At 34.0% G+C, this 20,858-nt stretch overlaps 2 protein-coding genes across 2 annotated transcripts; both read left to right on the forward strand.

Annotated features, from left to right (window-relative positions):
- Positions 1 to 9,747: 9,747 nt before the first annotated feature.
- LOC132752474 (uncharacterized) lies at positions 9,748 to 12,563 on the forward strand. Its single transcript, XM_060742800.1, has 2 exons — positions 9,748 to 9,872; positions 11,819 to 12,563. The coding sequence occupies exons 1-2, from the start codon at positions 9,822 to 9,824 to the stop codon at positions 12,485 to 12,487; spliced, it is 720 nt and encodes a 239-aa protein (XP_060598783.1). The 5' UTR covers positions 9,748 to 9,821; the 3' UTR covers positions 12,488 to 12,563.
- Positions 12,564 to 17,592: 5,029 nt separating this feature from the next.
- On the forward strand, positions 17,593 to 20,530 carry LOC132752475 (uncharacterized). The gene is made up of 2 exons (XM_060742801.1): positions 17,593 to 17,726; positions 19,437 to 20,530. Exons 1-2 carry the CDS (start codon positions 17,676 to 17,678, stop codon positions 20,082 to 20,084), a joined length of 699 nt encoding a protein of 232 aa, XP_060598784.1. The 5' UTR covers positions 17,593 to 17,675; the 3' UTR covers positions 20,085 to 20,530.
- The last annotated feature ends 328 nt before the right edge of the window (positions 20,531 to 20,858 follow it).

The following is a 20,858-nucleotide window of genomic DNA, read 5'->3' on the forward strand; positions in this document are numbered from 1 at the left end:
AAGATAAAAAATATAAATATCCAAATATTGATATTTCAATGTTTGTGATGGCAGAGATCTCTGTACTGATAAGGGGAGATCACTGCGTAGGAGATTGCTGACAATCTTTACGCAGTGATCTCCCCTTAATTTTTCGGCGTTAATGTACATATGAAAGGACGTAACCGCTTCAAAAAAGCGGACTACTTTCGGCATTTGCAATTCACAGCATCAGGGTCTGAAATTTCGCTACCATTATTTGTTTGGTTTTATTTATAATAGGTCCCCCGAGTGAAAAGTTCGTCTAGCCCCAAAGAGAACACAAAAAGAATCTACGAATTTCATCTCTAATCTTGTGTTATCATACCTTTCGAGTGATCCCCCTTTACTGACAAGTGTAGGTTATAATTGTCGTGTGGCAGTTGTAACAATATTGTTGTTTCTTTATCTTATTGTTCCCTTGGAATAATTGATTTCAACCTTTATCCACCTTTTTATGTTCTAATGAAATTGCCCACGACGTTTCTAGTTAATTGTTAATTACTGCCAGTAATTGTTGGGTCTCTACCTGCCAGGTCCTTGAGCCCCTTTTCTATGTTTTGTACGTTGTTGTGCTGGGTGCCTTATCGGTGGCCTTGTCAGCCGTTGGTGAACGTCGCTTTTGTTTGTTAATCTCCCCCCCCATATTTTAGTGTTAAGAATTAAATATCACTCAAGACGGTGCTTGAGCAATTAAGCTATAGCAATTAAATTCTTTTATTAATATGGCATGAATAGAAAACAACTGCAATTTCAACTGAAATTTGTTTGTTATCATAGCTCTCGAGGATTTACAATTTTCAGAATTTTACACATTTCAATACATTTGTATTTTCATTTGATTGTAAACATAAATATTGATGCACTCCATAAACTACCACGACTGTTGCTACTTTAAAATTGATCGATTGTAAACTAGATATAAACTAGATATTAACTGTGTTTTAATTACGAAAAAAATATTGCTATTACATTTGCTTCACAACATATGTCCAGAATTTTAATAAATTTGTCATAATGCTTATACTGATATATTCTTAAAGTTCATGTTTATAATACGTAATAGATTTAGCTTTATAACATTCAATTTAAAATGTTTTGTGCGAATAAATGCAATTTGACACAGGCCAAAGCATTTAGAAAGTTTTCTGTAAGTGTTTTATTTTTTATGATAACACAGTTCAACAAGCAAATTCGTTGAATTTATATCCCCCGCCGAGTACTGGTTATTATTAACACAACAACTGAAGACATAAGGCTTTATTCATATATTAATCATGGCATAAACAGTAATATTCTTTGAACTTGATAAATATTCAGGGCAATAACAGAGCCATAATTTTGTGTTAAATAGTAAAATCTGGAAATGCCAATGTATGTATGCATGCATACTACACAACTAATCAAGGGCCATAAATCTGAGTTATAAGTATCTGACCGGGAACAAGGCGACTATATGCACATCTCCTCTTAGTATCCCATAAAGTTTCATTGAATTCCAGCCAGTAGAATCAGAGAAGTAGCGAGGAAACAAATATTTTCCTATATGGATACTGCATAACTAATCAAGGGTCATAACTCTGAGTTAAAGTGTCTGACCGGAACAAGCCGACGATATGCGATCTCCTCTTGATATTGATGATTCCCACAAAGTTTCGTTGAATTCCAGCCAGTAATTGCAGAGAACAACTCCGGAAACGATTTTTACTCCATATGCATATTAATAGCATAACTAATCAAGGCCATGACTCTGAGTTAAAGTGTCTGACCGGAACAAGCCGACGATATGCGCATCTCCTCTTGGTATTTAAGGTGCCCATAAAGTTTCGTTGAATTCCAGCCAGTAGTTGCAGTGAAGTAGCATGGTAACGATTTTACTCCATATGCATACTGCATAACTAATCAAGGGCCATAACTCTGAGGTAAAGTGTCTGACCGGAACAAGCCGACGATATGCGCGTCTCCTCTTGGTATTGATGATTTCCATAAAGTTTCGTTGAATTCCAGCCAGAAGTTGCAGAGAACTACTCCGGAAACGATTTTTACTCTATATACATACTGCATAACTAATCAAAGGCCATAACTATGAGTTAAAGGGTCGGACCGGAACAAGCCGACGATATGCGCATCTCCTCTTGATATTGATGTTTCCCATAAAGTTTCGTTGAATTCCAGCCAGTAGTTGCAGAGAACTACTCCGGAAACAATTTTTACTCCAAATACATACTACATAACTAATCAAGGGCCATAACTCTGAGTTAAAGGGTCGGACAGGAACAAGCCGACGATATGCGCATCTCCTCTTGATATTTATGATTCCCATAGAGTTTCGTTGAATTCCAGCCAATAGTTGCAGAGAACTACTCCGGAAACGAAATTCGAACGGACGGATGGACGGAAGGACGCACGGACGGAAGGACGAGTTTCGTTGAATTCCAGCCAGTAGTTGCACAGAACTACTCCGGAAACGAAATTCGGACGGACGCACGGACGGAAGGACGGATGGACGGATGGACGGACGGACAACGCCAAAACTATATCCCTCTCCCGATTCCATCGGTGGGGGATAACAAGACAAATTAACGAACATAGAACGAACATATGTAGTTTGGATTCCTTAAATCAATGTCAAGGACGCAGTTAGTCACCTATAACCTTTAAGGAGAGTTACGAATACCCTATACAGATAATGTCGGTTATATCACACCCCAGTAGGCCCCAGTCATTTTATTCTTAATATACTCGTTTTTTATCGGTTATCACGAGTTATTTTATGTCTGGTTTTCAATGTAAAAAGGTCTTTGGTTATACAAAAGTGTTCAGCCCATGAAACTCGACATTTTTTATTCTTACCTTTTGTCTATCTGTGGTTGCCACAATTTGCCTAGGCCGGTGCTAAGGAGCATGGACATTTACTTGCGCATATGGCTGTCGTTCATGGACAGGCTCAATCAATCCTGCAACATTTTCTTTTCAATCATGCCGTTAAAATTGGCTTTCTTGAAGGTTTTTATTCTTTCTATTTTTACTATGTACTACTTGTTTATTGCACTAGAATAACAAAATAAGGACTAATTGCTATGGCGGACATGTCAAAGTCATGCACAAATTGTCTGGGACATTTCTTTGATATTTGACAATCCGAACATCACAGTTCCTGCTATTTACCAGATGTGAAGATGTTAGGGCGTTTACAATTAATTTATTGACAGAAATGATACTTAATCATCCTGTTGCATCTGTAAACGAAATACGAGACTAGTTATCTTTTTTGTATTTGTAAATGAAATATATGTAACAACAGCGCGTAAAATTCAAAACAAAGCATGTTTCGGAATCTTTCATGTCAGTAAGCCATGGCTGAAAGCTTTAGTTTGAAAGATTTATCTGAGGAACAAATAAAAAATGTAAGTGCATTTTGTCTTTCGAATCTATTAATGTTATAGCTTCAAATCCATATCAATATACGAACCTTGATTTTACTCTTTATTTTTCTTTCTTTCAGGTAATTAGTGTAAAATTTGGGTTAAACGTTGTTACCTAATTCTGGTTCCGTTGCTTGCTTCGAGATTTTACGTAGGCTTTGTTTCGTGTACGTTGCACTGTCTTGTTGATCATTTGTACTTGCAACAACATTTGTAAACGGATATGTGACTGCTATTTTCATTTTTAACGTAAATTCTGCTTAAACCGGTGGTCATAGGCGAGAAGGACAGCTTGCACTTACCTACACCATGAACTAATTCAATCAAAAAGGGCCTGCAATTTTGCTATTTTGGCGGTTTTTTTTTAAATTTTTGCCATTTTGGGTGTTCCGTTTTTCTTTACTTATTCAAATCTTAATTTTCTGTTCTATCGAAACCTTTTCACTTCTCGTTGATCAATTTGTTTCAGCAGAACTTACTTATTTCTCTGCAAGTGACTGGTGGTATATTCGGCATGATTTCCGGATCATTCTTTTTGGGGAAAGACAAATGGCCACTAGACTCAAAATCTGAGATTAATTGGCATGGAAAAAAACAACAAACAAATATATAAAGCAGGCAACATAGTTGAGAATTGTGTTTGATTTTTTTTCTTCAGGCTTTTGAACTGTATTAGTGATCTTGCCTGTTATATTTTTGACTGTAAAAAGTAAGTAACTTAGTTGTTTATTTTGTTTGAATTTATGTTTAAGACCTTTGACATACAATATACAAGCAAGATAGTTGTGTATATTGTTTAAACTTTCATTTCAGGCATTTGATAAATCGTCAAGCAAATTTAAAGAATCAGGAGTCAAGTTTGTCTTAATTACTAAGGCAAATGAAGACATTGCTTTAAGAATATTTTATTACACAGGAACCAATGAATAAATGTCTTGGAATGAAGTGGACAAAAGAGGTTGAAGAATATTGGAAGAAAGGTATGAACACTGGCCTTTCTCAAATGTTCGTGCATGATAAAGATGATGATCCAATAGCCTTTCTAACCATCGAACTCATCCGATTTGATGACAGATATGATATTGAAGGTATTCAATACCAAGCTCTTAAAGACCAATTGTTGACGTCACGTCCGCTTCCAGTTTAACAAGGTTTTTGTATGAACAATCAATTATACGGTATAATTTAAATATAATAATTACCCAAAATAAAAGTTTTCTAAAGTTGCAATGATATTTAAAGACCACGTTTATTACTTTATATAGAGAACTGCTTCGCTGTTAAAACTTAAAAATAAAGAAAATCGATGGCAATTAAGAATGAACTGTCTGCAGTAAGGTGCTATGAACTTGAAATTTAGAAGAAGGAATTAACATATGATTTAACAAAAAAAGCATCTGAACAAAACTTAACACTTACATAGGAATTAATACATTGACGAAATATGAATTAATATGCAGTATCCCTGGCGTTTTCGGCGTTCTTTAGGGATTCTGCATTTTCTCTTTCTCAGAATTAAAATCTTATAATAGTTCATTGTATGAAAATTGTAGTTCAAAGTTCAGTTCAGAGTAAAAATACACTGCCACAATGAATCAAGAATATGTTGTACAAGATTTCACAGAGCTAGTTCCAAAGACTGAACCAGTCACACGAGTTACATCAAATAATGCCTTATACAATCTGTCGCTTTTAATACATAGCGTCCGACATTTAGTCTTCGAAAGACGCAACGTCCGTACAACGTTGTCTGCCACATTTCGGTAATCGAACGTCACTTAGTTCAATATACGGAAGTGTTTTTGTTTTATTAAATCAAACGTCTTTACTTTCTGAATGACATTGTATTGGTATTGTGCAAAGTATAGATTACAATTAAAACTGTTGTAAAATGTTATTATTGTGTTGTTGCAATATATATTATACATACATATATTAGTAGTTTGATGGTAAAGCATTAGGTAATTAAATATTTATTGTGGGTGTTTGTGCAATCCCTTTTGCATTGATACCATTCTAGTACATTTTTTAAAATAAATTTTACAAAATATAGACATTTTTCGTAGACCAATCACAATTAGTAATAGAAAGAGCATCGAAACACGAGGCTATCTGATTTGTACGAGGGGGCGTAGCCCCCGAGTATAAATCAGAATGCCGAGTGTTTTGATGCTTTTCTCTTTTGTATCATAGTCAAACATAAAAACACGTTCCCTGTTACAATATGAAACCCCAGAAAAATAACCAATGAACGAGCATCTGAATATGAAATTTCTGTCGCTTTCCCTTTCTCTGCAGTCAGTCACAATAAGTAAACCCCGGCAAAAATGAGCCAATCAATGAGCATGCTCTGGAGTGAGGGTAACTAATACCTGCACTCCAGTTCACGCACTGTGCATGTATATGTATACGATTTAATTCTGGCACGTTTTCAACAGAAAGGTCCCCAAACTATGATACAATCATAAATAACATTATAATTCTTATCAGAGATATTAGTATTCATAAATATATATTTAATAAATAGCAATGTGTACATCTACTTTTATATAATCTGGATGAACAATTCGCGTTATTGTCAAAAGACCTTATTATCGTACAATTAATAAGAATGTCTTCAAGAGTTTTCAGTCTTTTAAATACAATCAAAATTGACTTTCATGAAGCTTTTGCTCTGAACAATTAGACGAAAGTTTAAAATCCCAATACTTTTAATGCTATTAGTTATATTTGGTAAAGATAGATTATATTCAACAACAGAGGGAACAACATTGTAATCACACGACGATAACTTTTCCCTAGAATGTACGGAATACCATTATTACAAGACACTAGTTGACCGAATGATTTTAACATGTATATAATAACATTATTGTGTATAATATATTTTTCGTCTTATGAACAATTTATGTTTAAAATGACGAAACAGATTCAGAAATATTCGCTGAGTGGCGGCATGGCCGAGTGGTTAACGCTTCGGACTAGTAATCTTATGATCGCTAGCCGCATGGGTTCAAACCCTGACAGGGGCAAGTCGTTGTTTCCTTGAGCAAGAAACTTTACACTCATTGCTCAGTACTGGTTGGTTCCAGGAACGGATTCGAAAGTGTGTTTATAAGCTAATAGCTTCCTACACAATCGAACTAAAATAAATTCTGTATAAACCAAATATTCGCTGTAAATTTTATAGATTGGTGACATTCATTCAACTATCAAATTATCAAGCGAATGACATCGTATAAAAAATTTCATCAAGAAAAACGACACCATCAAATTTATTAACTTAGAACGTTGACTTAAATCATTTTTTTTGTGCTAAACGAGAATATTAGTTTTTATAATTTCTTTTTGAAATACAACTATAGTATGCATTTATGCAAGAAAAAGAATCAAACATCACCTGTCGTCACAGACTGGAATATCTTGCTCTCGGGTAACTGTTTAGCGGAAACTCAAGTCTCGTTACCACCGCAAACTGCTACTCTCAAAGCTAGATAGCTGGTGTAAGACTAGTATACCCTGTCCGCGTCGAGATGTAGATATAAGTCTGTACACTAGTGACGTCCGATAGGGATAACGAGAAAGAGGAGCGTCACAGAACCTGTGATGTGGTAAAGCATTACTTTGTCATTGATAATTTTCATAGCAGTACGAATGGCTTACGACCTCTAGTAACGGGGACGTTCCAATTTTTCAAAAGAAAGGAAGCGAATCCCCGAGGTCGTTTGTAAAAAAATGGTAGGTCGCACTTTATAGACAGGGTCTACAATTGGTTCACGTGGCTATGCCATGGAATTCAAGAAACAGTACCATCAGCAAAGAAGAGATATGTTGAATGATATGAACTATGTATAAAGCCGACAAAATAATAGTTTTTAATTAGAAATCGGAGACGATATGATTAGGATATCATGGGAAAATCCTGTTTTCATTGTAACAAATAATCATTGCTTACATTATGAATGTACTGTTCAAATTCCGTGCTTATGTATGCAAAAATACTAAAGGTGACTATATTAATTATTATTACTACTATGAAATGTATAGTTTTATTATTAATGATTTAGCGGTTAATTCTCCTTAAAAATTCAATGCCATCAACATAGTGATACATGATGCTAAGATGAATGATAATTTTATTACAGTGTGAAAAATTAGGTTGAATACACACTATATAAAGAAGCGGACTCTGATATTAAGCAATATACAAATGGAAAATATCACACGATTGATAGATATATAGATAGATATGTCATAAGATGCAATATCTTAGGTGAAGATTGTAATATTGAAAAGTGAAAAGTACATAGGTACAGATTCTAATATTGATCAGTGTTGTACCTTAAATGAATTGACGAATGGTTGTTTGCTAGAGATACATTAGCGAAGTGCATGCCCATTTTTGAATCAAAAGTGTAACGAAACACACCTTTTATATCTGATTCAGAAGGTTAAAGGAGCCCTCTCTAAAAAAAAAACCCTCTCCCCTACTAGTAAGTAAGAAATATACACAGAATTAAATTGAAAATCATCAAAAGTTACTGCAATTCTTAGCCCGATTTGAGTGATTAGCATTGCGACACTTTTCATTTTGGGGTCATTTTGCACGATAATTATTAATGAAAAACAGGGTTAGGACAGTATCTTAACATAACACTTGCACACAAGTGTTTGTTTCAGATTTACATGAAATAGTACACAAACCTCAGATAAGTATTTCTTGTCCTATCATGCCTAAAACCTCAGTTGAGTCTCTCAGAGACATGGCACCCAATCTGACAAAGGCAGAAACTGTTTGGACAGACATAATACTGAAAATCACCTTAAAACACGTTGCTGCTGTGAAGTCTCTGGTAGAGATACTATGCGCGAAACATGTAACTATCTTACCTTCATGTTATACAATACGGGAATATCTAGCTTTCGAGTAAATGAGAGCCTCGTTACCGCCATAAATAGTTACCCTCGAGCTAGATATTCCGGTCTATACTGGTAGCCGGTATAAGATCCTTATCATCTATGTTATTTATACACGTAAAGGTGGCCACCATATTCTCCTGATCTATGTTTTGCTCCCTTTATTGAAAAATAAAAACCCTTTTGTATATTGTAGTGAAATTGGCTTACAAAAGAATAACTACTCTTTTGTGTTTTAGAATTTCAAGGAACGACTTAAGAAGTGTATTCGTAATGTGCTCGTGCAACTATATTGAAGGATCAAAATAAAGTACATTTCTTTATGTTGGCATTCAACCATTTGACTGCAGCGCGCCTGACCAATTTAATTTGGTGAATACGTACGAATAAACATTAACCTATACATAACGCTCAGCATAACTACTTCAATTAAATCACCTCTTACTGTGTACATCTCACGGATTTTCCGGAAATTTATCGAAGATTAATATATTGTATGCATTGACCGTATAATCAGTATGTAATTGCCAGGTTGATAAAATCATACAATATCATTGTAGAAAACTAATTCAACAGATAAAACTAACGATTTATCTGACAAATGTAAATATCTCTGTTTTTTGTTTTCTTTTTGTCTTTTTGTAGCTGATTCAAACGTTATTTTTTATACATAGATATAACTGGATAATTTGACGTTTTAACATACAGAACAGTTATATTTATCAACAAGTAACAAACAATAACAACAATGTAGCAAAATAAAGCTTGTAAGAGAATTAAAAATTAATCCTAGTTTATGCTCGACCTTTCTTACGACAAACCCGCAGTGTAATGTAGAAGTACTAATGTACTTAATTGCCGGTTTAAATCCATTGCTTTACAGATGGTCCGCCCAGTCATTTTATTTGAATTTACTCATTGTTTTCATTGGTTGTAATAAGTGATTTTATGTTAAGTCTTTTATGTTAATTTTTTTTCTATCGGTGATTGCCACAATTTGCTTAGGCCGGTGATAAGAAGCGATGACATCTCTTTGCCCATACGACTGTAGTCAAGGACATTTTCTTTTCAATAATGCCGTTAAATAAGATTTCTTTAAGGTTTTTATTTTTCTATTTTTACGATTTCACTACTTGTTTATACATATTACGGTAGAATATCAAAAATAGGCAGTCAGTTCTTTGGCGGACATGTTTAAAACATGTACAGAATGTCGGAAACCCTTCTCCGAGTTTTAAAAAATCCAAACATCGCAACCACCGCTTCTTTCCAGATGTAAAGAAGGTACTTTATTCTATTTGAATTATTTTATGGCCATTTATTATACCAAATCATCATATTACATCTGTAAACAAAACATGAGACTAGTAATATTTTTGTATCTGCAAACGAAGTAAATGTAATAACAACACGTGATATTTAGATCATTTTATGTTTGTGAATCTTTCTTGTCAGTAAGCCATGGCTGGAAGTTTTAGTTTGAAAGATTTATCTGAGGACCAGATACAAAAGGTTAGTGCATTTTGTTATTTAATTCTATTATTGTTAGGGATTTGAAATCAATATCATTATACACCACTTAAATAAAGTATTCGAACCTTCAATGTACTCTTTATACAATGTATTTCGAGTGTAACATTTGTGTTTAACATTGTTGCCTCATTTTAGTTCCGTTGCTTGCCTCAATTTATTGCGTAGGTTATAATCCGTGCTCGTTGCTCTGTCTTGTTGACCATTTGTACTTGCAATAACATTTGTAAACATAAAGTGACTGCTATTTTTATTTTTAACGTGAATTCTGGTCAAACCTGTGGAAAGAGGAGAGAAGGGGCTTACATAATGGACAGAATCAATAAAAACAGGACTTGCAACAATTTCAATTTTGCCATTTTGGGCGTTCTTTGATTATAAAATTTCGCATGTTGGGTGTTCTTAAGTGCTAACGTTTTTCCTTTTCGATTGTTTTTCTATATTAGTTTTTTTTTCTTGTCGAAAACATCCCGCTGTTCACTTGAAATCTAATTATTGCCAATGTGCACAAATACAAAAGGATATTAATAAACATTCGGCAAAACACTTGCAAAAATCTGTCTTATGCTCATTTAAATGGATCTCAGTATTCTGTTCTATAGAAATTATTTCATTTCCCACTGACTGATCAATTTGTTTCAACAGAACTTACTAATTTTTCCACAATTGACCGGTGGTATACTCCGCTTGATTTCTGAATCATTCTTTCGGGGGAAGACAAATGGCAATTAGACTCAAAATCTGAGATAAATTGGCATGGAGAAAAAGAAGAAACAAATATATAAAGCAGGCAACATAGTTGTGAATTTTGTTTGAATAGTTATTTCAGCCTTGTTGGAATGTATTGTTGATCTTGCCTGCTATATTTTTGACTGTAAAAGTAACATAGTTGTGTATTTGTTTGAAGTTTCACATGCAATATGCAAGCAAGATAAATTAAAACTTCGCTTCAACTCGGATCAATCGCTCGAATACCCCCGTCGCTTGAACTCATGGCCCAGTCCCGGAAATAATTCTGTAAAATATGTATTGTTCTACCTCAGATCGGTCGACCACCGATCGCTCGAACTCTCGGACCTTATCTATGGTTCCTTTGGCAGAAATATAGTGAAATCACACCTTTTCAGTCGAACAAAAGAAAGACGGCAAGAGTTGCGGATCGACATGTTCTTAATTACTTCTTAATTAGTGGCATTCGGCGTCACATGTCTTTAGAACCTCGTGATCGTGATAAAGGCAATTAAGGTTAATTGATACAAAATTAGAGGGGTTGTAACCGATTTGTTTGTTATGATAATATTTTTATTTGCGTATAAATTAAAGATACAAAGAATATCCCTTGCGAAATAAGTTAAATCGGCAAAAGTCAATAAATGACGTTTACCCAGTAAATATTCAAAGTGGGCCTTTGCAGTGATTTATGTAACGTGTATTGTCACCGTGTTGTTGATTATATCTATTTATAGACTGATACATGTATGAGGTAATCTAAATAATTGACTACATATATATTCTGCTGTAAAATGATTTTTTGATTTAGGTAAATTTATCCCATAAACATATAAATATATTTTTGACATTGTTCAACAAGTTAGGAAATGTCGAACGCAACCAATTACAATATGCATGAATATATATTAGCACAGTTTACCTTTAATACTCATTTTGAAAACAATGGTATTTTTTTTTGACAGTAATTCTTTATATTAAGAAGAAATAACGTAATCGACAAACAATTATGTTGACGTATTTATCATTCGACCTCGGTAAGCTGGAACACATTCACGTATAATATGATATAGTACATGACCCTAGTTCAACCTCGGTTGGCTCAAATTACCGATCTCTTGAACAAAGCACAGGCCTTCCGAGTTTGAGCGAACGATGTTAGACTGATTTTTTTATTATTATTTAAATTTTCATTTCAGGCATTTGATAAGTCGTCAAGCAAATTCAAAGAACCGGGAGTCAAGTTTGTCTTAGTTACTAAGGCCAATGAAGACATTGCTTTAAGAATGGCACGAGAATATTTCATTACACAGGAACCAATGAGTAAATGTGTTGGATTGAAGTGGACGGGCGAGGTAGAAGAGCAATGGAAGAAAGATATGAACAGCGGTCTTTCTCTAATGCTCTTGCATGATGAAGATGATGATCCAATAGCCTTTCTAACCATCGAAATCATCCGATTTGATGACAGATGTGATATTGAAGGTATTCAATACCAAGCGTATCAAGACTTCGTTCGCTGCTTGGCTGATTGTGACCGGAATGCGGATTTCTTTGGCCATTTTCAAACTAAGGAAGCTTTTCACTTCATTTCTTTAGGAGTGACTCCGAAATACAGACAACGTGGATATGGGACAAAGATAATTTACTTTGCAATTGATATGGTTCGTAATTTTGAAATCGGTCCGGTGTATATTAAAGTAGAAGGTTCATCCAATTTTTCAAAGAAAATCTTTGAAAGGGCATGTATGGAAATCTTACGTGAGAAATATTTTGAAGATTGGGAATTTGAAGGGAGGAAACCATTTCAGAATACAGGCATTCATAAGTCTCTAAAAATCTACGGACTGAAATTGTCTGCAAAATAACATTGTTAGTGTGATACAGTCATTACTTTATTGTTATCAGATATTCTAATTACATTACAAGAAAAAGGGAACAGTCTAGTTGAGGGATTTCGACTTACTCTATTTCACATAAGTACAATAGTATGAAATTCCCAATTCAGAGTTAAAATGCCAAAATGAATCAAGAGTTCATTTTTTTTAAGTTCCGCCCATCGTTTTCTGATTTTGGACACAACCTTTTTTTTTAATTTGGGACCATACGTCGCTTTTCATGGAGGAATGGCACGAAAGAGTTACATCGAAGGTTTCATGATTACCGCGATATGAACCCAAAATTTCATCTTTTTCATGTTAAAATGTTGAATTCTGCTTAAGACGGCGCTAGGAACCGTGAAAGGTAGTTTGCACTTTACAGTACAGTCCATGAACAAGGTAAAAAAAACCGAGCCTGCAACATTTTCAATTTTGTCAGGGGCCTCCGTGGCCGAGTGGTTAAAGTCGCTGACTTGAGATCACAGGTCCCTCACCACTGAGGGTTCGATCCTCACTGGCTTACGGAAGGTCGGTGGTTCTACCCAGGTGCCCGCTCGTGCCTGAAATAATGCCCGGAGGGGCACCTGGGTTCTTCCTCCACCAATAAAGCTGGAAAAAAATCGACGAAAAATCTCGGCGGGACGCTCTAGAATGACCCAACTTTAGTGAACGGTCGCCCATATGGGCTTTCCGGCGGCGACCTTAAATAAACGCATAAAAAAATCAATTTTGTCGCGTTGGGCTTTCTTAAAGGGATTCTTATTTTCTCTATTCTACAAAAGTTATTCAAACATGCAAAGGAACTATTAATTATATATATTTTTGATTGAGTTCACTATACGTGGGGCAACATAGCAAGAAATGGTATTCAGATTCAACATTTTGAGAACACATTTTACATATTCTAAGGTTTCTATCAGTACTAGAATATCTTCCACTTTCGATTTCAAGAGAATGTTAGCATAATCTTAGACGAGACATTTTTTCTATGAATGTCATATTTAACAAAATCTAAGTTTGTTTCGTACACAAATAGAGTTTTAAATTGTCTTTAGTAGGATAACTAGATTTATTTGCTACAGTTTCATTCCAAGCTTGTACATATTTGTTACGTAATCTTTGTTTAAACATGTGACGTAACCTTTGTTTAAACATATATTCCATATAATTTGTATCAATGTTGTTTGTATTCCATAAATAGCTATACCCTAAATTATCTAATAAACATTTATTCTCTGATGCCCAGGTTACTTTGTTGTTGTCATTTAACAAATCACGCAGCTCTATATGATTGAGATAAGTGATTTCGTTATATCTAACCAATATTTAAGAGCACTATCTTTGCAAATTAATAGAAAGCGGAAATCGATTTAGCTCTCCAAAGACAGCAGCACTTGATGCTTAAGAACGAACCCCAAGAACTTTTTTATAAAAATTAACGTGGATTTAGTCAACTAATCGTATCAATATAATCATAAGTCCCCTAGACTTCGGAACCATACAGACTTAAAGGAGCATCTACAAAATAAACAACAGTGGCGAGAGTGGTTCCCCTTGTTTGAGTCTAAGCAAAATATCAAAAATGTTAGAATAAGTGATTTATCCTTTCTAAAATATTTGGCATTTGAATTAACACCGTAGCCTTGACCATCTTGTATCTTTTTACATCTTGTACCGGACTGTACTAATTATTGATATCTTAGCTACCACAGTTGAAAAGAGTTATTCCTCTGTAGTTTAGATAATAAGATTCCATGCATTTCATAGATGGGAACAAAAGCAATGTCCCCTCGCTCAACGCCTCTGGTTAAACTCCTTTATCACAAATTGTTTTAAATATTTTAACAACATATGGAGCAATGGATTCCTTCGGATCAATACAGAAATCGGCCAGATACCCCCATATCACAGCTTTTATGTTTATTTAAACACGAGATCGTTTTGCAAATTTCCTATACCGAAAAAGACATATCAGTAACTATTTGTTAATCTGTGTCGGTAAAGTCATTTGAGTTAAAGGTGTTTTCATGTTGTTTGTTTGAAGCAGTAACTAAAATAATTTTGAAAAATCAGCTAGGTTAATATCATAATTAGCATTATTCACTTTGCAATAAAATTTGTTAATGTATTTCCAAAATTTTATACAGCTGCTTGATTTAGTAAGACTTGTCAAAGCTAGTTTCTTACTCTTTCATCATACTTACTTTTTTTATTTAAGCTTAAACAGAAAAAATCTACAAGCGCATTTAAAAACAAGTGTTTGTTCTTAATACCTAGGTCTACAATAAATATCTGTTTCCATCTTTAGAATTCGGATATCAGATTTGAAGAATTATTTATGCAGGCATTAATAGCACAATCGCTTAAAAATAATTCAATTGCTTGTGATTTCATGATTTTCTTTTCATTTAACACTGCCCATAATTTATCTATATCTCAGTTTTCCCAAATTATCTTATCAAATGTTAAGTCATTTACAACTTAATTTTTCATATTTTGCAAGTTGAACTTGAATGCAATTTGTTAAAGGTCAGAGAATTCCTTCAAATTAAGTACATTCATAGTATCTACCAAAGAAGATACTTCAAAATCCGTGATAATATAATCCACAACACTTACTACGTGACAGATTGAAACATATACAGTTTGCCGATTGTGATCGACAAATTCTCAATTCTCGCTCTAGCAGACAGATATTATTAGAATAAGAAAATTATGTGCTCAAATGATGAATGTCGTGGTATAGTGTTCGATGAGTGTTCCTCAACAGGCAATATTATTGTTAAATATTATATTTTCAATGATGCATGACCTTTGACCTATACTAGGATTAAGATCAGCTGTTGAAATTAAATTGCTATATCGGCTATATCTTCTAATATCTTCCGCCAGTTGCTGGAAAAAATAGTGGCGAATTACTGTTTTTAAAATCTTTAGGGGGTGTAGCTGCAACTTATAAACAAATAATTTGTTGTGCCAAAGAATGACTTCGTAAATTTAAACCAAATTACACCTTTATCATTTTTCTGACCAGTTCAATACGATTCATATGGTAACTCCTCCACTATTGCGTTTTGGAAACCACTTCATTTTCAAGGAATACTACTCGTGTTTTAACTGGTGTCAACTTTTGTGAAATTTTGCTTATTTCAAATTCAATTTCACCCAGTTCTGTCAATTTAGCCGACATAGATCTTTGGCTTGTTTCAACAGCAGTTAACTTTGCCATTATAGACTTGTATACGATAAAGCGTAAAAGTCAGTCAGGGTAGATGAGGATTCTGGAGATGTCGGTGTTACCGGGATGGATAACTGCTGCACTGAAAAGTAATTTAAAACTATAAATAGATGTGCTGGGTAGAATTGACAAAGATATAGTGGAGGTGACATCTGTATATTGGGTAAGTATCCATTAGTTGTGGTAGAGAAGGACAACGATGACGTCACCGTTGTGAATTGTTGCAACCTGTGTCATGCTTTTCCCGTTGATCAAATTACACAGAAAATGTTTCGTCTTTAGAACGCTTCTTACCGTTATTACCTTTTTCATTCCGCTTATTTGTCATTTGTATGGTCCGTTAACAAATGAGGTACTATAAGGTACTAGGTAGCTATAAACGCTTTATCTTAAATCTTATACCCTATGGCAAGCAAATATCCGCAATAACTTCCCTGAACAGAATTAACCGTTATATGTAATGATGGTAAAAAGTGTTCATTGGCACTTGGCGAATGAATTTATAGAGACTTTTACAATAGTTTTACACTAAATTACATGTTAAAGGCAGATTATGCCTCAGAAAATAATTTATTTTCATTTTGTCAAAAGGGCAGAGTTGTGTTTTATTATGCTGTTATAATGGATAAAGAACACGTGAGGAAGAAAATAGTGTTGAAAGTAATACAATTTAATAGAAAGATAGGAAAGTAAAAACAAAGTGGTACTTTGACTTCCAAATCAGTTTCTCAATAGCTACAACTGAACTTATTACCAAAATGCAATAGAAATAAAAGATGACGCAAAAATACGTCCAGTAAGATGCATAAAGTTTATCTTAACATTTAACAATAATTACTTTTTACTTAATAAAAAAACATTACAAAATTGTTCAATTCTATAAGCCCCAAAAGTAAATAATTTTTTACCTGACATGTTTCGTATCCGAAGCCTCTGTTAAAAATGAGAAAAAAAGTCTATTGACCGAAGATTTTAGAATATTGTTTCCTAAGGCGTTTTACTCTTTTAAATAAAATATCAAAAGGACGTTATAACGCATCCTTACCTTGGGGGCAAACATAGATGTTAAGTGATTTCAAATTTTTAGAGTTTTATATATATATATAAAAAATTGAATATATAAAATTAATCTTTTTTTAATATTTTTTTATAAGAAAGGAAGGGTTGTTGCATTCTGCATTTTAAGTTTACTTAGTCATATACATGTAATATAATTCAAATGAATGCCAACGAAGATTTGAGTATTTTCATAATGTGAACATGACATAATATATAACTATATACGAAACCACCTTTTAGATTGTACTGGTCAAATGTCGTCAAATGTCAGAATGATTAATGATGTATTTGAGAGTGTATGTATTTCGTAACATTTACATAGCTGTCATTATAAAAAGTGGTCAAAAAGCCCAGTCTAGGCAGTTCGAATTTGGCAGATGACTTGTACACTTATGCATTATTTAAATGTGAAACATCTGTGCGTTCTCTTGCTACTATACAACACTACCGCTTAAAATCCATTGTTTAACTACCCAGCTATACAGATGGTCGACCCCAGTCATTTTATTTTAAATTATTCGCTGTTTTCATCGGTTGAAATAAGTAATTTTATGTCAAGTCTTCTTTGTAAATGGTCATCTGTTATAGAAAAAGGGTTCAACCGACAAAATTCGACATTTTAATTTTTATTATTTTCTACCGGTGGTTGCCACAATTTTCTAGGGCCAATTATTTCCTTGCCATTAATATTACCAAATCATCATGTAACATCTGTAAACAAAACATGAGACGATAAATGGAAGATAACGCACGATTGATAGACGTGTAATAGGATGCAATATCAATATCAGGTGAAGATTGTTATATAGAAAAGTACATAGGTACAGATTCGTGATATTAGATCGTTGTATGTTTATGAATCTTTCTTGTCAGTAAAACATGGCTGAAAGTTTAAGTTTGAAAGATTTATCTGAGGACCAGATACAAAAGGTAAGTGCATTTTGTCTTTTAATTCTATTTATGTTACGGATTTGAAATCAATTTCAATTTACACTACTTTAATAACGTGTTCGAACCTTCAATGTACTCTTTATATTTCTATTGTAAAATTTGTGTTAAACATTGTTGCCTCATTTTAGTTCCGTTGCTTGCCTCAATATATTGCGTAGGTTATATTCCGTGCTCGATGCTCTTCCTTGTTGGTCATTTGTACTTGCAATAACATTTATAAACGGACATATGACTGCTATTGTCATTTTCAACGTGAATTCTGCACTTACCAATGAAAAGAGGAGAGGAGGACAGCTAACCTATCTACACCATGGACAGATTCAATAAAACAGGGCTTGCAACAGTTTCAATCTTGCAATTTGGGCGTTCTTTGATTTTAAAATGTTGCATGTTGGGTGTTTGTAAGGGTTCTGTTTTTCTTATCCGATCTCTTTCTATATAGGTATTTTTTCTTGTCGAAAACATCCCGCTGTCGTGTCGAAAACATCACGCTGTTCTCTTAAAATCTAATAATTGCTAATGTGCACAAAATTAATACAAAAGGATATTAATAACATTCGGCACAACACTTGCAAAAACCGTCTTATACTCATTTAAATCTTAGTATTCTGTTCTATCGAATTTATTAATTTTCCCGCTGACTGATCAATTTGTTTCAACAGAAATTACTAAATTTTCAGCAACCGACAAGTGGCATTTTCCGCGTGATTTCTGAGTCATTCTTTTGGGGAAAGACAAATGGCCATTAGACTCAAAATCTGAGATGAATTGGCATGCAATGTATTAAGCAAGGAACATAGTTGTGAATTTTGTTTGAATTGTTATTTCAGGCTTGTTGGAATGTATTGTTGATCTTGCCTGCTATATTTTGGACTGTTTAAACTTCGCTCGAACTCTGATCGCTCGAATACCTCCCTTCGCCCGAACTCATGGCTAAATCCCGGCAAAAATGCTATATCATATATATTGTTCTACCTCGGATAGCTTGAACTTTAGGACCTAATCTATGGTTCCTTCGGCAGAAATATAGTGAAAATTATACCTTTTCAGTCGAACAAAAAAACAACAAGAGTTGTGGGTAAACATGTTCTTAATTACTAGTAATTCTTAATTAGTGATATTCGGCGTCACATGTCTTTTGCATCTCGTGATCGTGATAACGGCAATTAAGGTTAATTGATACACAATTAGAGGTGTTGTAACCAATTTGTTTGTTATGATAATATTTTTATTGCCGTATAAATTAAAGATACAAAGAATATACCTTGCGAAATAAGTGAAATCTGCAAAAGTCAATAAATGACGTTTACCCAGTAAATGTTCATACAGGACTTTAATTACAGCCGTGGTTTATGTAACTTGAATTGTCACCGTGTTTTTGATTTTTTTATAAAATGATACAAATAGTGTACCATTAATACTCATTCTGAAAACTCTGATATGTATTTGTCGACAATAATTCTTAATATTTGGAAGAAATGACGTATTCGACAAACACTTATGTTGACGTTTTTATCATTTGACGGAGGTAAGCTGGAAAACCTTCACGTAAAATACCATATAGTACATGATACTTGTTCAACCTCGACTGGCTCGAACTACGAACTCTCGAACAAATTTGCACCGGGCCTCCGAGTTCCAGCGAACGAAGTTTGACTGTTTTTTATATTGTTTAAATTTTCATTTCAGGCATTTGATAAATCGTCAAGCAAATTCAAAGAACCAGGAGTAAAGTTTGTCTTAATTACTAAGGCCAATGAAGACATTGCTTTAAGAATGGCACGAGAATATTTTATTACACAGGAACCAATGAATAAATGTCTTGGAATGAAGTGGACAGAGGATGTTGAAGAGTATTGGAAGAAAGGTATGAAAACTGGTCTTTCTCTAATGTTCTTGCATGATGAAGATGATGATCCAATTGCCTTTCAAATCATCGAAATCGTCCGTTTTGATGACAGATGTGATATTGAAGGTATTCAATACCAAGGCCACAAAGACCTCGTTCGCTGCTTGGCAGATTGTGACCGGAATGCGGATTTCTTCGGTCATTTTCAAACTAAGGAAGCTTTTCACTTCCTTTCTTTGGGAGTGACTCCGAAATACGGACAACGTGGCTATGGGACAAAGATATTTAACTTTGCAATTGATTTTGTTCGAAATTTTGAAATCGATCCGGTGTATATTAAAGTAGAAGGTTCATCCAATTTTTCAAAGAAAATCTTTGAAAGGGCAGGTATGGAAATCTTACATGAGAAATATTTTGAAGATTGGGAATTTGAAGGGAGGAAACCATTCCAGAATACGGGCATTCATAAATCTCTAAAATTATATTGACTTAAATTGCCTGCAAAATAACGTTGTTAGTGTGATACAGTCATAACCTTATTGTTATGAGCTATATTAGTTACATTACAAGAAAAGAAGTTGTAAATATGGAATGTCCAATATTTGACGTCACTCTCGTTTCAAATTATACAAGTTTTCTGTACGTACGAAAAATTCTACGGTAAAATGAAATTTAACAATTACCCAAAAATAATTCTTGGGGGATTCAGGTTTTCCCTATTTCACATACAATACTATGAAAATCCCAGTTCAGAGTTGAAATGCTATAATGAATCAATAATTCCGTTTTGTTTAGTTTCGCCCATCGTTTTCGGGTTTACGACAATGCTTTCTTTTACTTTGGGACCATACGACGCTTTTCATGGGATAGCACTAAAGTGTCACATTGAAGGTACCATGATAACCACTGTATGAACACATCTGCGCAAAATTTCATCATTGACTGTCGCATGGACTGGGTTAAGGTGTCTGCCTCTCAACCCTTGGATCATGGATTCGAGCCCTTATCCAAAAATTGGGTCATGTTTATTCATATGACACCAGTACTGGTTAGATTCAAAAGTGATTAATGTAAGTTGCAAGAACTTGTTTGGTAATCAAGCTTAGATAAATATTAAATGTTTACACAAAGTAATATTTATAGTTTTGATTTGGTAAAGAAAAACTCAGGCTTTCTCAAAAAATGTTTGAAAATGTAAATGTTGACACTAAACCAAAAGCAAAATATATAAATAAATTATGCATTAACTTGAAGTCATAAAC

The sequence above is a fragment of the Ruditapes philippinarum genome, unplaced genomic scaffold, assembly GCF_026571515.1.
Source record: "Ruditapes philippinarum isolate M1 unplaced genomic scaffold, ASM2657151v2 ctg5032_1_1_1_1, whole genome shotgun sequence".
In the NCBI taxonomy this organism is placed as follows: domain Eukaryota; kingdom Metazoa; phylum Mollusca; class Bivalvia; order Venerida; family Veneridae; genus Ruditapes; species Ruditapes philippinarum.